Source organism: Eptesicus fuscus, chromosome 20, assembly GCF_027574615.1.
Source record: "Eptesicus fuscus isolate TK198812 chromosome 20, DD_ASM_mEF_20220401, whole genome shotgun sequence".
Classification (NCBI taxonomy): domain Eukaryota; kingdom Metazoa; phylum Chordata; class Mammalia; order Chiroptera; family Vespertilionidae; genus Eptesicus; species Eptesicus fuscus.
The window spans coordinates 5,353,845-5,368,609 of record NC_072492.1 but is presented as its reverse complement, the minus strand read 5'-3'; the positions used below and the strand labels follow the sequence as shown (position 1 = coordinate 5,368,609).

The 14,765-nt window shown below is 56.0% G+C and overlaps 1 protein-coding gene across 1 annotated transcript in view; it reads left to right on the top strand.

Moving 5' to 3' along the window:
- LOC103300564 (protoheme IX farnesyltransferase, mitochondrial) overlaps positions 1 to 13,879 on the top strand; it is a 129,649-nt gene extending 115,770 nt beyond the window's left edge. Inside the window, exons 6-7 of the mRNA XM_008157450.3 lie at positions 3,230 to 3,462; positions 12,043 to 13,879. Of these exons, the coding sequence (XP_008155672.2) occupies positions 3,230 to 3,462; positions 12,043 to 12,446 (637 nt within the window). The 3' untranslated portion in view covers positions 12,447 to 13,879. The remainder of the gene's footprint in view (positions 1 to 3,229; positions 3,463 to 12,042) is intronic.
- The last annotated feature ends 886 nt before the right edge of the window (positions 13,880 to 14,765 follow it).

Genomic DNA, 14,765 nt, shown 5'->3' with positions numbered 1-14,765 from the left:
AGCTAGTCTGTTGCACCAGTGCCCCCCACTGGGGGAGCTCTGGACTAAATGGGGGAGCCAGCGAGTGACCTTAGTCCAGGTCCTGCTCCCGAGCTACTTCCTTAGTGAGTCTCAGGGTCTCCTCTATAAACGGAGGGCAGGACTGTCTCATACACGGCTTTACTTGGTTCACTTTGCTTTGTGTTTAGTGCCATTCCCAGTGTTGATACAGGTCCTGGAAACAGGCTCCCTCCGATGCCGCCCGTGGAGTATAAGCCAGTGTAAACTCCTGAGTGTGGATGGGCGGTGCAAGTCCGAATCCCTAAAATGTGCAAAATGCCTCAAGTCTGGCTTAACAATCGCACATCTAGAAACTTAACCTCAGAATGTATCCTGATGGGTGCTGTGAATAGCAGTCTGTCTGTAAGGTATTCGTCCCAACATTTTTTCTATGTAAAGAAATGGAAAAATACCAAGTATCCAAACAGGGTCTAGAGATGGAATTAATTGTGGTGTAGCCATAGAATAGGCCACTGTGTAACTAATGATGATGATGTAAAAGAATTCTTGATGGCATGGGGAAATTATTAAGATATATTGAAATTAAGTAAGTAACAAAACCACAATTCAGTATGTTCTCGGTTATTTTTTAGGTAGATATGTTATTAAGAAAAGGCTAGAAAGAAAGAAACCAATATGGTTCCCTGAATAACCAACTTAGAATTTCTTCTTTGTGATTTTTGATAGTTTCAGTGTTTCCAAGATGAACATACGTTGCTTTTATAATATATGTTTTAGGGAAAATAAAGCATCATGAAAATAAACTTCACAGAGTTAGAACTGGCGCGCCTTTGCCCATAACGTGTGGAAGCCCTGAGGTTCCAGGTCGGCCCGCCAGGGGCGGTGGTCTGTGAGGGGCTGGTGCTGGAGTGACCTGCTCCCCGGGAGGTGTGCTCATGTCCTCCGCGGGCCTCGCCAACCTCCTCCGTTCTCACTCGTGCCCTGAGCACGCTGGTTTACACACCAAAAGTAAGCCCCATGATTTCCTGTGATGTCGAGGAGGGTCAGGAATTAAGCTTCCACATGCAATTGCCCATCGCAATAAATGAGATTCAGGTGTGCTTTTCTAAGGGGGCTTTTCACAATTTGAATACAACTGGCTCCCACAGACCTTGGAGAAGGAATGAACAACCTTCTTTTTTTTTTTTTTCCACACAAGGTCCAACTGAGGAAAAATAAAAGTCTTTATGAGCCACAGTTTTCTCCCACCCAAAATAAAACGTGCTTTGTAGAATCCCATAGGAAGGGGGAAATCTGTTCTTATAAGCTATAAAGCACATTCTGAAAGAAGAACAGCAGTTGTAATATTTGCACTGCTTTTTAGCCATCTCAGTTCTGGGCAACCTGAGATGGAACAACACACGCACTGTCCTAAACTTGACTGAGAAATTACATCGCACGTCACATCTGGAAACCAAGTGAGAAGGCGTTTCAGAGGATGGGGGAGGAGGGGTGGGGGCAGGTAGGAAGCCAGGCTGGAGGCATGAGCCCTGTGCAGAGGGTGGGAGAGGAGGGGTGGGGGCAGGTAGGAAGCCAGGGTGGAGGCATGAGCCCTGTGCAGAGGCTGGGAGAGGAGGGGTGGGGGCAGGTAAGAAGCCAGGGTGGAGGCATGAGCCCTGTGCAGAGGGTGGGAGAGGAGGGGTGGGGGCAGGTAAGAAGCCAGGGTGGAGGCATGAGCCCTGTGCAGAGGGTGGGAGAGGAGGGGTGGGGGCATGAGCCCTGTGCAGAGGGTGGGAGAGGAGGGGTGGGGACATGAGCTCTGTGCAGAGGGTGGGAGAGGAGGGGTGGGGGCAGGTAGGAAGCCAGGCTGGAGGCATGAGCCCTGTGCAGTCTGCTTCATCAGCATGTTTGGGTTTGAAGAGGGACAGTAAGAACTTTGGGGAAAATATGAACAAAGTAATTGTTCAGAGGATGCAAAAGGTCAATAGACAGTGGAGATAGAAGATAAAGACAGGTTCGGGAGGAGATTAAATTAGAGCAAAGGTAGAGTTTATCTTTAAAAATGGAGAAGGTGTCCCCTCCCCCCCAAAATGGGAGAAGGGTCAGGCAGTCAAGATGAGGACATTTGCCCCTGCTGAGGGTAAATCTGGAGGCTTGCGAAAGGGGAGAGGAATTGGTCGGTTATAGGGCTTTCTGTAGCAGGAGTGGAGACAGCGGGCCAGAAGGCAGATTCAGAAATGGGACCCAGGGTGGGAATGGTGTGGGGGGACAGAATGAAGACTGAGGGTGCCCGAGTGAGGGCTGGAGAAGCTGGCAAGACAGGAGCGGTGGCCAGGACGGAGGAAGTTCTCCCCGGGACCGCACGTGCAGTGAGGAGTCTCGGTGTAGCCCACAGGCCTTCCATCCCAAGCCCCTGACAGCAGCGCCTCCCTGGTGGGCTCTCTGCGCCCTCCGGACTCCACCTGCTGGGAGCTGGCTCCAGGCCCAGCGCTCAGCACACCAGGGGAGCTGGGCTTCTCCGAGTCCCGCCCAGCTCTCCGTCCTGTTTCCCTGACCCACCGGGCGTTCCGGCGGGCGCTCTCCGCATCTCCCAGCCCCCTTCCCAGCCTGACTTGTCATAATTCTACAAGGTAGTCTTTTTCCTCGAGGGGCAGCGCTGGGAGCACAGGGCTTCCCTCCTGCCATGGGGACCTGCAGCCCTGGGAATGGAGGGCGCTGCCTCCCGTGGGGGGAAAGGCTGTCTTCCTGGGGAACTGGCCGTTGCTAGACCTGAGCCCCCCGGGAAGCTGCACACCCGTGACTCCGCCTCCCAGTGGCCGCGGTGTGGAGCCGGCCGGGTGGGGTCACTGACGGCTGTGGGGGTGGTGTCCGCAGAGGCCCCGGCCTGACTTCTGTAGGGAGAGGGCGCCATGGAGTGACCTCAGGTTTCTTAAGGAAGAAATGAGCATGCATATTTTCAGCAACTAGTACATCCATTTGATGTTCACTTCAGTCTTCCACAAGATTCTGCACAAAGTTTACTCTAAAAAAGTGGACTGTTGAGGATGAGGCTTGCGGTCGTCATTGCCATTGCAGCTTCACGTGGCATTTTCCGTACATTTTCCAGTTTCGTGAAGAAGATGCCCAGACGGGAAGGAGCCAGCCCTGCTCCCAGCTGGCTTCCTCAGATGGGGGGGAGGGGGGTGCCCGTCAGCTCTGATCCCTGCCGGGTTCACGCCGAAAGTGACCGCTGTGCTCTGCTCTCTTGCAGCCCGCTGCTCGCTGTGGCCTTTGCCACTTGCTGTGCCGTCCCCGGAGTCGCCCTTCTGACCTGGGGGGTGAACCCCCTCACAGGAGCCCTGGGGCTCTTCAACATTTTCCTGTACACCTGCTGCTACACCCCGCTGAAGAGGGTCAGCATTGCCAACACGTGGGTCGGAGCCGTGGTGGGCGCCATCCCCCCCGTCATGGGCTGGACAGCAGCAACTGGCAGCCTGGATGCTGGTGAGTGTCTCCCGCGCGCCCAGCGGACACGTGGGCAGGGGCGGTGCAGGCGCTCAGGCTCTCCCCGCAGCCTTAGCACGCACTGGTCAGAGGCGCTTCCTTCCCCGACGGCAGGGCTTGGTGTTGGAGTCCATTTCAGTCGGCTCAGGGCAGTGTGCGCCGGGGCAGGCTGAAATAGTGTGCGCACAGCTACAGAGTCTGTCCTCCTGGCTTCTCCCTCAACGGGAGGAGTCGGGGGGGGGGGTGGGGGGGAGTGGGGGCGAGCTGCCTCAGCCTGCGGCAGCAAGTGCAGTGGAAAGGGGACTCACTGGGGGCGTCCCACCGGGGGCGTCCCACCGGGGTGCCTGGCAGGCCTCCGCTCTCCGGGACCCCGCCCCTTGCTGGCAGGCCGGCGGCACCAGCTCCTTCCTCCCACAGACCCGGTGTTTCCCCTCTGAAAGAACAGACTATTTTCATTAGTTTCTCATTTATTTTTATATGGTTTGCTTAAATTGTTCATGCTGTCTACAATAAAACCATTGAGACATTGCTACATTTTTTTGGCGGTATGTCACAACTACATTTGTGGGGTGAATAGCCCATTTTTACCATCTGTAAGGGAAGTTTCACAGTCTAATTAGTCAAGTAATTAGTGTTTTTGCCCGACACTTAGGAAGTGGTGAGGTTTCCTGCAATATATGTAAGTACATATTTTTCACATGAGAGATCAAAAGGCAATTGACCATAAACCGTTGCCCCGTAAGCCACATTTCTGAAACTTTTCATAAAAGCTCTGAGGCTCCGATTTGGCAAGCTTACAAAGATGATTGCACCTTTGCCGTGATGGTCTCTGAGGATGGTTTTAATATCCTGTAGATGCCGGCCTTCCGTGAAGCTACGGATGCAGCATTCCAGAAGGCACGCGCTTGTTTGGTCTGTGCTGAGCCTCCAGCCAGTCTCGTCCCCACAGAGCGTCGTGCCTGGAGGGGGGCGTGGGGTGGAGCCCAGCTCCACCTGACAGCCGGGCCCTTCAGAACGTACCTGACCCCTTTATGCTGGTATCTCCTTATCTCCCCCACATGGGGCTAATAATGGTCCCTTCTCATCGCATTGTGAGGACTAAATGAATTACTAGTATATTTGTGTTCCTCATTCATACAGTGGGCAGATTAACCTTTTGCACTCGGATGTCGAGTGTGACTCTACACGGTTAGCATCGGTAGCAGGAATCGAGAAAAAAGCGAGTGCAAAGGGTTGGTTAATACGGATCAAGAAAGGTCATGAGATCTTATCGGTATGCAAACTGAGCAACAGTTGTCACCTGGCTGTTGTTTGAGTCTGCGAGGGGCCCCTGGCTTGGTGGGAAAGAGTTCGGGGGTGCATCGTGCTGTCTGCCCTGCATGAGGCAGGCAAGGGTGGACCGCATGGGTTTGGCATCCTGGACTAGATGACGTCTGAGTTCCCCCAGGTTACCATTTAAATTGAAAGAGTAACCTGCACACACCACACTCCTGCTCAGATTCCTCCTCCTCAGTTCTGCCTGGAGTCTCAACCTTGACTTGGTCCAGATTCCCTCTGCCCGCTAGCCCAACTCTCCCCTCCTGTGCCCTCCTGCCTTTCAAGTGATTGCCCAGCCATGCCAGGGGGGGCGGGAAAAGAAAGTGAGCAACTCACAGGCTCTCAGCCTCCAGTGCCATCCCATCCACACCAGGCAGTGCTGCTTGCCACTTAGGTGCCCTGCGCCAAGCCACCTGCCTGACCAGCCAGGAATGCCAGGCCCTCCTCCGTTTCCTCTCACCTGCATGAAGGAGCAAGGCACCCTCAGCTGCCTTTTCCGTCTTGGAAATCCCAGGCCAGGCGGGACCAGGGTCAGGTGTGACAGCTGCAGGACACTATCATTGGAGACGGGAGGGCGGTCGAATCCAGGTCAGGAGAACTGGGTCACTCGGTTGTCTGGGGTCTTGGACCCAGGTTCTTGCTGAGGGCTCGGTGCCCGTCACACTCCCAGGCATTCCTGTGAGAGTGGGAGCCTCGGCAGAGTCGGCCAGAGAGAGCTTTCAGAAGCGCCCCCTCCGCTTCAGAGCACACCTTCCGCAGGAGCCCTCATGGTTCGGGGGCGGTCTGGACTTGGCCAAGCTACTGATAGACATACTTTAAAGGAGACTTGGGGTATGATCTTTCCGTGATCCAGATTTAATCATTTACATACAAACTCATTAATGAGGGCAGCTAAGAGCCAGGCTATGCCTTGTTTCAAGTAGCAAAATGAAAATGCATGTTTTTCTTGAAAAAGGAGACCCTTCCTCTACCTGCAGTGACCCCGGCATGCGTGAGAGGCTGTGCAACCACAGAGCGCTTCCTGGGCAGCGTGTGAGGTGGCGTCTGTCACCCTTTTCTGTAATTCTTAATGGTGTGTGCGGATCCCACAGTGCGGCGGTGCTTACTGCCCCCCGTTCTATGCACCGGTCACACTGAGCACCCAAAGCCTGTCAAGTTGGCACAGAAAGAATAATGCTACTTTACATCATGCTTCAAACAGCTTCAGAAAGTGTTCAAAGCGCTATACTGATAGAGCAAACTTGAGATAAGCAGGAGATCTTTGAACGAATGAATCGGTGCGTAAATGCCTTCTATTTAACAGATGACAAAACTAGGTTAACCCACAGTCAGTTGCCAAATATTTACTGAGCATCAGCTGTGTAAAGGCACCACACAGGAGGAAGCGATACGAAGAAGTAGGCATCCGAGGGATCAAGTTTAAGACTTTAGTTGCTAGGATTTTAGGAATGAGGTTGAATGCGATTTTTAGGTCGTTTTGCCATCTCCTAGGACTGCACTGTCTCATACGGCATCCACTAGCCACATGTGCTCTTTACTTTTCAATTTAAACATAGAAGTCGTTCAGTCCCTTTGTCCCTGTTCCAAACGCCCGCAGCCACGTGTGGCTAACAGCTGCCGTGTGACAGCGCAGGCCTGGCGCATGCTCACCCTCACGACAGTTCCGCCCGGAAGGACAGACGGATGTCCTGTGAGCCTGCGCCCCATTTCCTCAGGCGAGTTTGCACTGTGGGCTCTGTACCTGTGGTCTCGCCAAAGTCGAACACAGCGGTCCTCAGACCTCAGTGCCCAGGGAACCCCTGGAGGGTTTGCTGAGATGGATCCCGGGCCTGGCTCAGGACTTCCCATTCGGGGCGGGGCCTGGGAATGTGCATTTCTAACAAGTCCCGGGTGGTGCTGCTGCTGGTGCCCCATGCGGACACCACACTGAGACAGGACCCGGAGGGCTCCAGCCTTAGAATACCTGGAAATACCTGGGGTTGGGCAGAGGGCATAGGCAGAGGGCATTACTTGAGATGCACCAATGGTGTCATTTTTTTAGCCACAGAGGTTACATCTCTCATCCGAGTTCTTATCTTAGGGGACTTGTTTGCTTGAAAAAGCCCTTCTTCAGTGGTATCTCCAAGCCATGTTATCTTTGAATCTCCCAAGATGGATCCCTTAGGAGAAGCCTGTGAGGAATATTGCGTTGAGCTATATTGGCAGTGAGGGAGAGGAGGGAGAGGAGGGTGTGAGGAGGCTGGGTGATCACCTCTCAGTGGACTAGCCTGGGCTAGAATTGCTGGGGCCTCCACCTTCATATGCAGCTTCATTGTGCAGGGGTCAGTTGAGGACCTACTGTGTGCTGGGCACTGAGAGACACAGATATTACTACAATCCAGTCCTCACAGAAACCATGCCTCACTCCCTCTTCAGGGCGAGGCAGGCAGGTAGACAACGGAGCGAAGGCGTAGCAGGAAAGGGGTCTCAGAGGGCTGCGAGCTGGTCTGAGGCGGCCATGGAGCACAGCGGGTTCTGGGTTAAGTCATGATGAGCTCACCTGCGAAGTGGACGTGCTTTCCGAGGAGAGGGAAGCGCATGTACACAGAGCATGTAGCCATGGGAACCAGAGCAAGCAGGGACATGACTGAGGAGCTGCCACCTGAGGAGCTGATACGTTATCGAAAGGAGGTAGAGACCCCCTGGAGGCTTTCCCAGGAAGCAGCGGGTTTCCACTGGAGGGTTAGTTCACCTTTACCGTGTGCAGCAGCTGCTTCTCCGTGGGGTTGGGCACCTGTCTGTCGCTGAAGCCTATCTCTGACGTTGCGTCTTCTCCTGCCCCATCCGCTCCTTCCCTCTCCAGTAGGGTTCCCTGTATTGGAAGCTGCCCCACTCGGGAGGCCTCGATCTGGCCACTGAAAGCAGCTGGTGAACACCAGTGAACGCTCAGGTGGGAGGGAAGGCTAAATGAAGGGCAGCGAGTCCCTGAGCACATCCCGTTCCTTTGCCCGTCTCCCCTGGCTACGCAGCCGGGGCATCGGAGGCCCAGCACAGTCGCTTTTGCCTCTTGGTCGTGTGTACCTGTGCAGAAGCCCTCTCCTGGGGCAGCCAGCAGACGGCGGGCAGGATGGGGAGGAGGCAGCGCAGCCCACCCGTGGACGGTCCTTGCAGAGCTCACTACCCAACTGGCAGAGATAAACGGGAGATCAGTCGCTGTAGAAAACGGCGCACCCAGGGGTTTGTGGAGCAAGGAAGTGGGTGTTCAGAGGCACCTTGCCCCGTGCCTTAGGGGTGGGGGTACTGGGTTTGATTCTGCTCTCAGCGGACAGCAGAGAAGGGAGTGGCCTGCCAGGCCCTAGCAAAGGGTCTGTGGGGGTGGGGGGCACTGCAGACAAGTGCGGGAGCGGACAGCCCAGCTCCCCGAGGGCCTGACCACTTTCCGTAGGCCTCCCCAGTGTTTATCGAGAGGCTATCTAGTTGCCCGGGGTTTCAGGTTAAAGTCTCATCCCTCTTCCTTGCCAAGCCCACCTCTCCTTCCATCACCCCCATTTCTTAAAAAGGCTCAGATTCTATTTTATAGTTTTCCTGAATTTGAGTAAATCCCAGTCTTGGGTGTTTATGGCGTGGGCCTGGGTGACCATCTTGTGGAGCTGATTCCTAAATTGCCTTTGGTTTGTCGTTCAGATGTTGTGTGGTAAACATTATGTCAGACAACATTCAGTTACAAATGAGGACTTAGACGTGGGCGCTTATCAGGAAGTGGCATTTCGCAGATGGATGGTTTTAGAACAAAAAGAGAAGGAGTTTTTTTAGCCTCAGCTGGTAAACTACAAAATGTTCAGTCCTGTTTTACTTTATTTACCTCCTTCACTCCAGGATAAGAGAATAGAATGGAGAGAATTTATTCACCCAGCAAATATTTGAGGGCTTACCAGGCACTGTTGAACCCAAGTACTTTTAAAGATTTTCTTTAAAATACTGCCTGTTAAAATAAAACTCAAAAATGAGTGTGTTCATTTTGTGTGAGATTTTTTTCATAACTAGCCTTAGAGCTCAGATTAATTAAGACAAATGATATTTTAAAGACAGAGGGAACAAGGGATGTTTTCATGGGAGTGTTAGCACAGCAAACAGTGTTCAGGCCCCGTTCTCCTCCAGGCGAAAGCACAGAGGCTGGGAAGGGGTTGGAAATGCGTTGCTGGAGCCGAGGCTGGCGCTGTGAGGAGGCCGGCTCGGGGCCTCGATGTGCTCAGTTGACGGAGCTTTTAGGGCGCAGGGCCGGCGCCTCCCGAAGGAAGTGGCAGCGGGTGCCTGGTGGCGACTTGGTGGCTGCGCCATGACCACGCGGCTCAGGAACAGGCTAGTGGGTGTCCCTCGGGACCGCCTGAGTGTGTTGGACCCACAGGTGCTCGAAACTGCCCTCGGGGGTAAGAAGGGGAAGGAGAGGAGCACTTTGTTCAGAGTCAGAGCTTGGTGACTCCCTTACTCTCCTCTTTCCCTTCAAAGGAAACCCGGGTGCCCACTGGACGGCAGGGGTGCAGTGAGGTGAGGCGCCCCTCTTGGGCCTCGGCAGCCCTCCGGCCGCTCCCCAGGAGCTGACCGAGGGAACTGTTTCTATTGCACAGGACTTGTGGCCTTGCCCTAGTGGCTGCGCAGTTGATAAACTGGCCCACGTCCTCTCCCCTTTATCTGCCGCGCCTGCCCCCCCCCCCCCCCCCCCCCCCCCCGACCTATTGCAGCGCTGAGGCCTCTGTTTCCGGGCCGCTTTGTGCTCACCCTCAAGGAAAGGCTTTGTGATCCCTGAGCACCAAGCTCTGGGTGTGGCACTGCTTCCCAGCCACACCCCCTCCCCCCCATTTACACGGCCGCACGGAGGTAGCCAGGCATGGACCAGAGGCTGTGAGGGCCATGGGGAGAGGGAGCCGACGGTGTGGGGGCCCCCTTCTTTATCCTCTTCAACTCCATGCGTGGACAGCGAGTGACAGTGCGTGGTCTGGGTGGGAGGGGTGAGTGGAAGCCCCAGGCAGCGGAGAGTGGAGCTGCAGCCGCTGGGCCCCGCCCAGAGGGACGCTTTGGGAAGAAGGTTCTGGGAAGAAGGGAGTCGGAGGAGCGCCATTCTCTTGGGAAGCAGTCAGCGGGGTTGCCTGGCCTGTCTGCCAGCAGAATGACAGACGCACGCCCGGCAGCACTCCGGGTTGGAGCAGAGGTGGCCACGGAGTTCTCCCGGCAGAGTGGGGGCATGACTGACGGGTGTTCTGCCTTCAGAAGGCCGTGTATTTTCGGAGTCACCAGGAAGATGCTGCTGAGCTTTGTCCCTTGGTGAGAGCAGGGTGCCCGAGGTCAGGGTCCCCCAGCTGCTGACACAGCCCAGCAGGCATGCTCCTGAGTCCTCTCTGTGTGGAGGGCAGTGAGCATGCCCGGACTCCGCGTTGTCTCTGGCGTGGCCTGTGGCTGGGACTCTGGCACCGTGGTCTCAGGAAGCTGCTGTCCTCAGGAGAACCTTACCCACAGACGTGCCACCATTTCAGATTCTCAGTATTCCATATATTCACAGACCAGAAAATACCCAATTAAAATGAAGGAAGCAGACATTTCTTCCAGATACGGTTAAAGCAAGTATATGCTGCAGTTAGACAGGAAAATGAGAAAATACATTTAATAGTCACAGAAGACACACAGTTTGTGTGAATGCATTGCACCTCCAAGACTATCCTCGGGTCCACTTTACAAATGCTTCTTCCGGGAAGCCTTCCCTGACCTCTCCCAGGCTGACCTGGCCTTCCTCCCGTGCTCTCCATAAGCACCGCCTCTGGGCTGTCATCTCTTGTGCTGTCTCCGGGTCAGCTGAGGCCTCGGGGCCAGATGGCACCTACCACGCAGTGGGCGCGCATGAGTATTTGTTGCTACAGCAGATCGGCCCAATAAAAATAGGCCACTCCGTGGGCGTGAGGCCGAGGGGAGGCCTTGGAATTAGTAACTGAGTGCTTTGTGTTCACCGCACAGGGAAGGTGGGTCCCCACAGCCCGGACTAATCCAGGTCTTCCGGCTGTAGTCCCTTATCTTGATGAGGGAGGGATTGGTTTCCGTCTTGTGGATGAGCAGCGGCAGTTGCGGCGAGGAGAGCTGTGGGGGCGGTGGTTTTCTGATTAGTCCATTAAGGCTGCGCCGTGATTTCTAAAGCGCTTTCATTTGTGACATGGGCCAAACCCATACCAATTTCCTCTCACATAGAAAGCAGCGAGCTACTCTTAGGAAAATGATTTTTAAGTTGTTATTTTAAGGAGAAGCATAACTGAAAAGTGTGTATGGAGCGAAGCAGAGTCCTGCAGTTGGCACACTAAGAAGGGGGCTTCCGAGAAAGAGGGAGAAATCCATCTGGGTCTGATTTTAACCCTTTCAGGCCTGTTTCCAGGCGGAGTTGTCCCTTCTCAGCCACTTGGATAAACAGATACTGGGCTCTGACTTCTATTTTCTCCGGCTTCTAAGTCATCGCTGACGTTGCTCCGTCCCCTGTGCATGGCTGCGTAGCTGCACACCGTCCTGCGTTCAGACCTCCCGCCAGAGGCTGCGCGGGCGCTGGGATGGCCAGTCCACCGACTTGGTGCTCAGAAGCCTCCAAGTGGCCCGGCCCTGAGAACCTCTGAGAGCACTCTCTCTTCACTGGTCCCTTTGAAGCCCGGAGATCATTCTATTTTCCCATCAAACTGCAAGGAGAAGTCTCCTTCTCCCCCTGTGTGTGACTCAGTTGTGTCTGGATGGTCCAGCCTGCCCTTCTGCGCCTCCTGATGCCCCAGAGGTACTCACTGTCCACAGAAATACTTCAGTCTGTTGAGCGCCCACTGGCATTATGTCTACAAAGCAGTGCACATCCCTTCTTTTAAAGATGCTCTATTGGCTATGGTGTGGGCACAGCCGGGAGCCCAGCACAGAGCGCCCAGGGGGGCAGACCCCTCCGTTCGCTTGTGCTGCAGGGGCTTCTCTTGGGGGGGGGGGGGGGCAGGAGCTTCAAAGTGTGTCACTCCAAGCCCTGCAGCAGGGCGGCCCGCCCCCCAGTGCCAGCGCCCTGCCCACCCAGGTGAGAGCCGTGGCGGGGAGATCGCGGAGAACAGGCTGGGCGGGCTTGGGCAAGTGGAGGTGAGAGCCAGGCTGGCAGGGCCTGGGCCCCATGAAGGTGAAATCGGGCAGAGCCCCTTGGGGCCGGCGGCCTTGGGGTGGGAAGGGGTGCCTTGGGGTGGGAAGGGGTGCCTTGGTAAAATCCCCACGCTCTGCTCCCTGTCTCCGCAGGAGCCTTTCTTCTGGGAGGAATCCTCTACTCCTGGCAGTTCCCGCACTTCAACGCGCTGAGCTGGGGCCTCCGGGAGGACTACTCCCGCGGGGGCTACTGCATGATGTCCGTCACGCACCCCGCCCTGTGCCGGCGGGTCGCCCTGCGCCACTGCCTGGCGCTGCTCGCGCTGTCCGCCGCAGCCCCCGCCCTGGGTGTCACCACGTGGACCTTCCCCGCCATCGCGCTCCCCATCAACCTGTACATTTCCTACCTCGGCTTCCGGTTCTACGTGGACGCGGACAGGAAGTCCTCCAGGAAGCTGTTCTTCTGCAGCCTCTGGCACCTGCCCCTGCTCCTGCTGCTCATGCTCACCTGCAAGCGGCCGGGCGCCGAAAGGGACAGCGGGGAGCCTCAGGGCTGAAATCACTCTGGCCTGTGGGAAGACACATTCAGGGAGACGCACACCTTTCCCTCTGCTGTGAGGCAAGAATCGGTCAGTGGTTCCGGAGCAGGAGAAAAGAAATCACCGGGTTCGGTACAAGGTTGCAAAGAGATTTGGTGCTTCATGATCATGCAACAACATTTTAGTGATGATACACAAAACCCTCCCAAATAAGAATTGGGCTGGCTCAGTAGGTTAATACATAGAAAGCCTATATTTCCCTTCCAGGGCCTCTACATATCTCTTCCTGCCCCTCCCCCCATTGCTGTTCTGCCTCACTTCCGTGAACAAGTGCGCCTCTTCCACCCCCCCCCCCCCCCCATCTTCTCTGCCCATCCACTCAGCCGCGTAGTCCCTCCAGCGACACTGACACGGAGGGAGAATCCCCAACGGTTGCCTAGGGCTCTCAGACTGGACTGCCAGCCCTGCGCACCCCACATCAGCATTTCCAAACCCCGGGAACCTAAGGCATCTTTACAGGAGGGTCGGAGCATTTCCTTCTGGGAGGGGAGCGCTAGACTTAACACCCGAACCCCCCAGCTCGCTCCACGGCTGTCCCTCAGCCAGTGTGCACAGCCCTCCCCCCGCCCCCCGCCCCTGGCTGGGGGCCCGCTCAGGCCCGTAGGGAAGGAATCAGAAGAAGTGAGCTGGGCCACCAGCCACGGGCTCATGCTCCTGTCCCCTCAGCGAGAAACACATTTCCGTCCTTCCAATTCAGAAATTACCCCCCACATCCATGGGCTTTGGAGTCTGACTCCTGGGGCGCTGCTTCCAGTTCAGGGGGCCGTGGGTTTCCCTGTAGCCAGGTGTGACCTCATCACCTGTGGGCTCACGGTCCTTCCCGTGCGCCCCCTGTCCACTGTCCAGGTCCATTTGCCTGAAGGTCTTGAAGCTTAACCGTGTTTTAATTGCTCAATTTCCAGGGCAAGGATTCATGTGGAGAGTTTAAACAGCATTTACTTATTTTTTTAAATATATTTTTATTGATTTCTGAGAGGAAGAGAGAGAGAGAAACATCGATGATGAGAGAGAACATTGACTGGCTGCCTCCTACACGCCCCCCACTGGGGATCGAAACCACAACCCCAGCATGTGCCCTGACCAGGAATCGAACCTCGACCTTCTGGTTCATACACAGGTCGACGCACAACTGAGCCTCCGCAGCAAGGCTCACTGGCCTGGAAACGGCCGTTGCAATAGGCCTGTTCTCAGAGATTTCCAAAGCGGTTACACGTCCGTCTGACCCTGTGTCTGCATCTGAAATGCCCCTTCCTGGCTGGAGCCAGGTTATCTCCTGTGGGGGCCGTGGCCCGGGGTGGCTGGGAGACCGTCTGCGACCTGTTGCAGCCCTGAAATGTGTAAAATGTCTCCGTTTTCCTTTCTGCTGCAGTAAACGAGGAGAAGAACGGGGCTGTGCTGGTTTCATTTGTCACCTGCTGAGTGGGGACGCCGTCCGGGAGGAGGGATAGCATTGGACTCGTTTTCATGAGCGAGCAGAGCAGAGGCGGCACAGGGGCAGTTCCATTGCAGGGAGGGAAGGAGCCCCTGTGCACCCAAAAGCAGCAGCAAAGGGCCATGACCCGCCGCCCCGCCCCGCCTTCTCAGGCTCATCGGGTCTCCCTTCTCCTTCCTTCCAACCCATCGCTTACACCCTCCTTGGGGACTCTGACTTGTCCTTCTGCTCAGGAATTTCCCGGGACTGCTGTCCCCCAACATCGGAGGACCGCGCCTCCCGGCCCTCAGACCCGACACTCGGGTTCTCTCCGGGACACTGCCAGGCGAGGCCCTCCACTGCCTTCTCGCTGCTTCCCACGCCTCCCCACCCCCCGCCCTCTGTGTCCCAGGGTGGACTGTGGAAGTCACTCCCGGGACCCCAGCAGCCCCAGCGAGGACAGTCACTCGGCCACCCGGACCCCAGAAGTCCTGGGACCTTGTTTCCACACCTGCCTAGAGGCTCCACTTTGACCGCCTTTCCTTTGGCCTTAGTCTCAAGGTTAGAAACCTGAAATCTGAGTTTGCTCTCCTTGGAGTTTCCCAGGCCTCCCAGCCCCTCCCCTGTGTGACCCCTCCCAGCCCCTCCCCTGTGTGACCCCTCCCAGCCCCTCCCCTGTGTGACCCATCCCAGCCCCTCCCCTGTGTGACCCCTCCCAGCCCCTCCTGTGTGACCCCTCCCAGCCCCTCCCCTGTGTGGCCCCTCCCAGCCCCTCCTGTATGACCCCTCCCAGCCCCTCCCCTGTGTGACCCCTCCCAGCCCCTCCCCTGTGTGACCCATCCCAGCCCCTCCCCTGTGTGACCCCT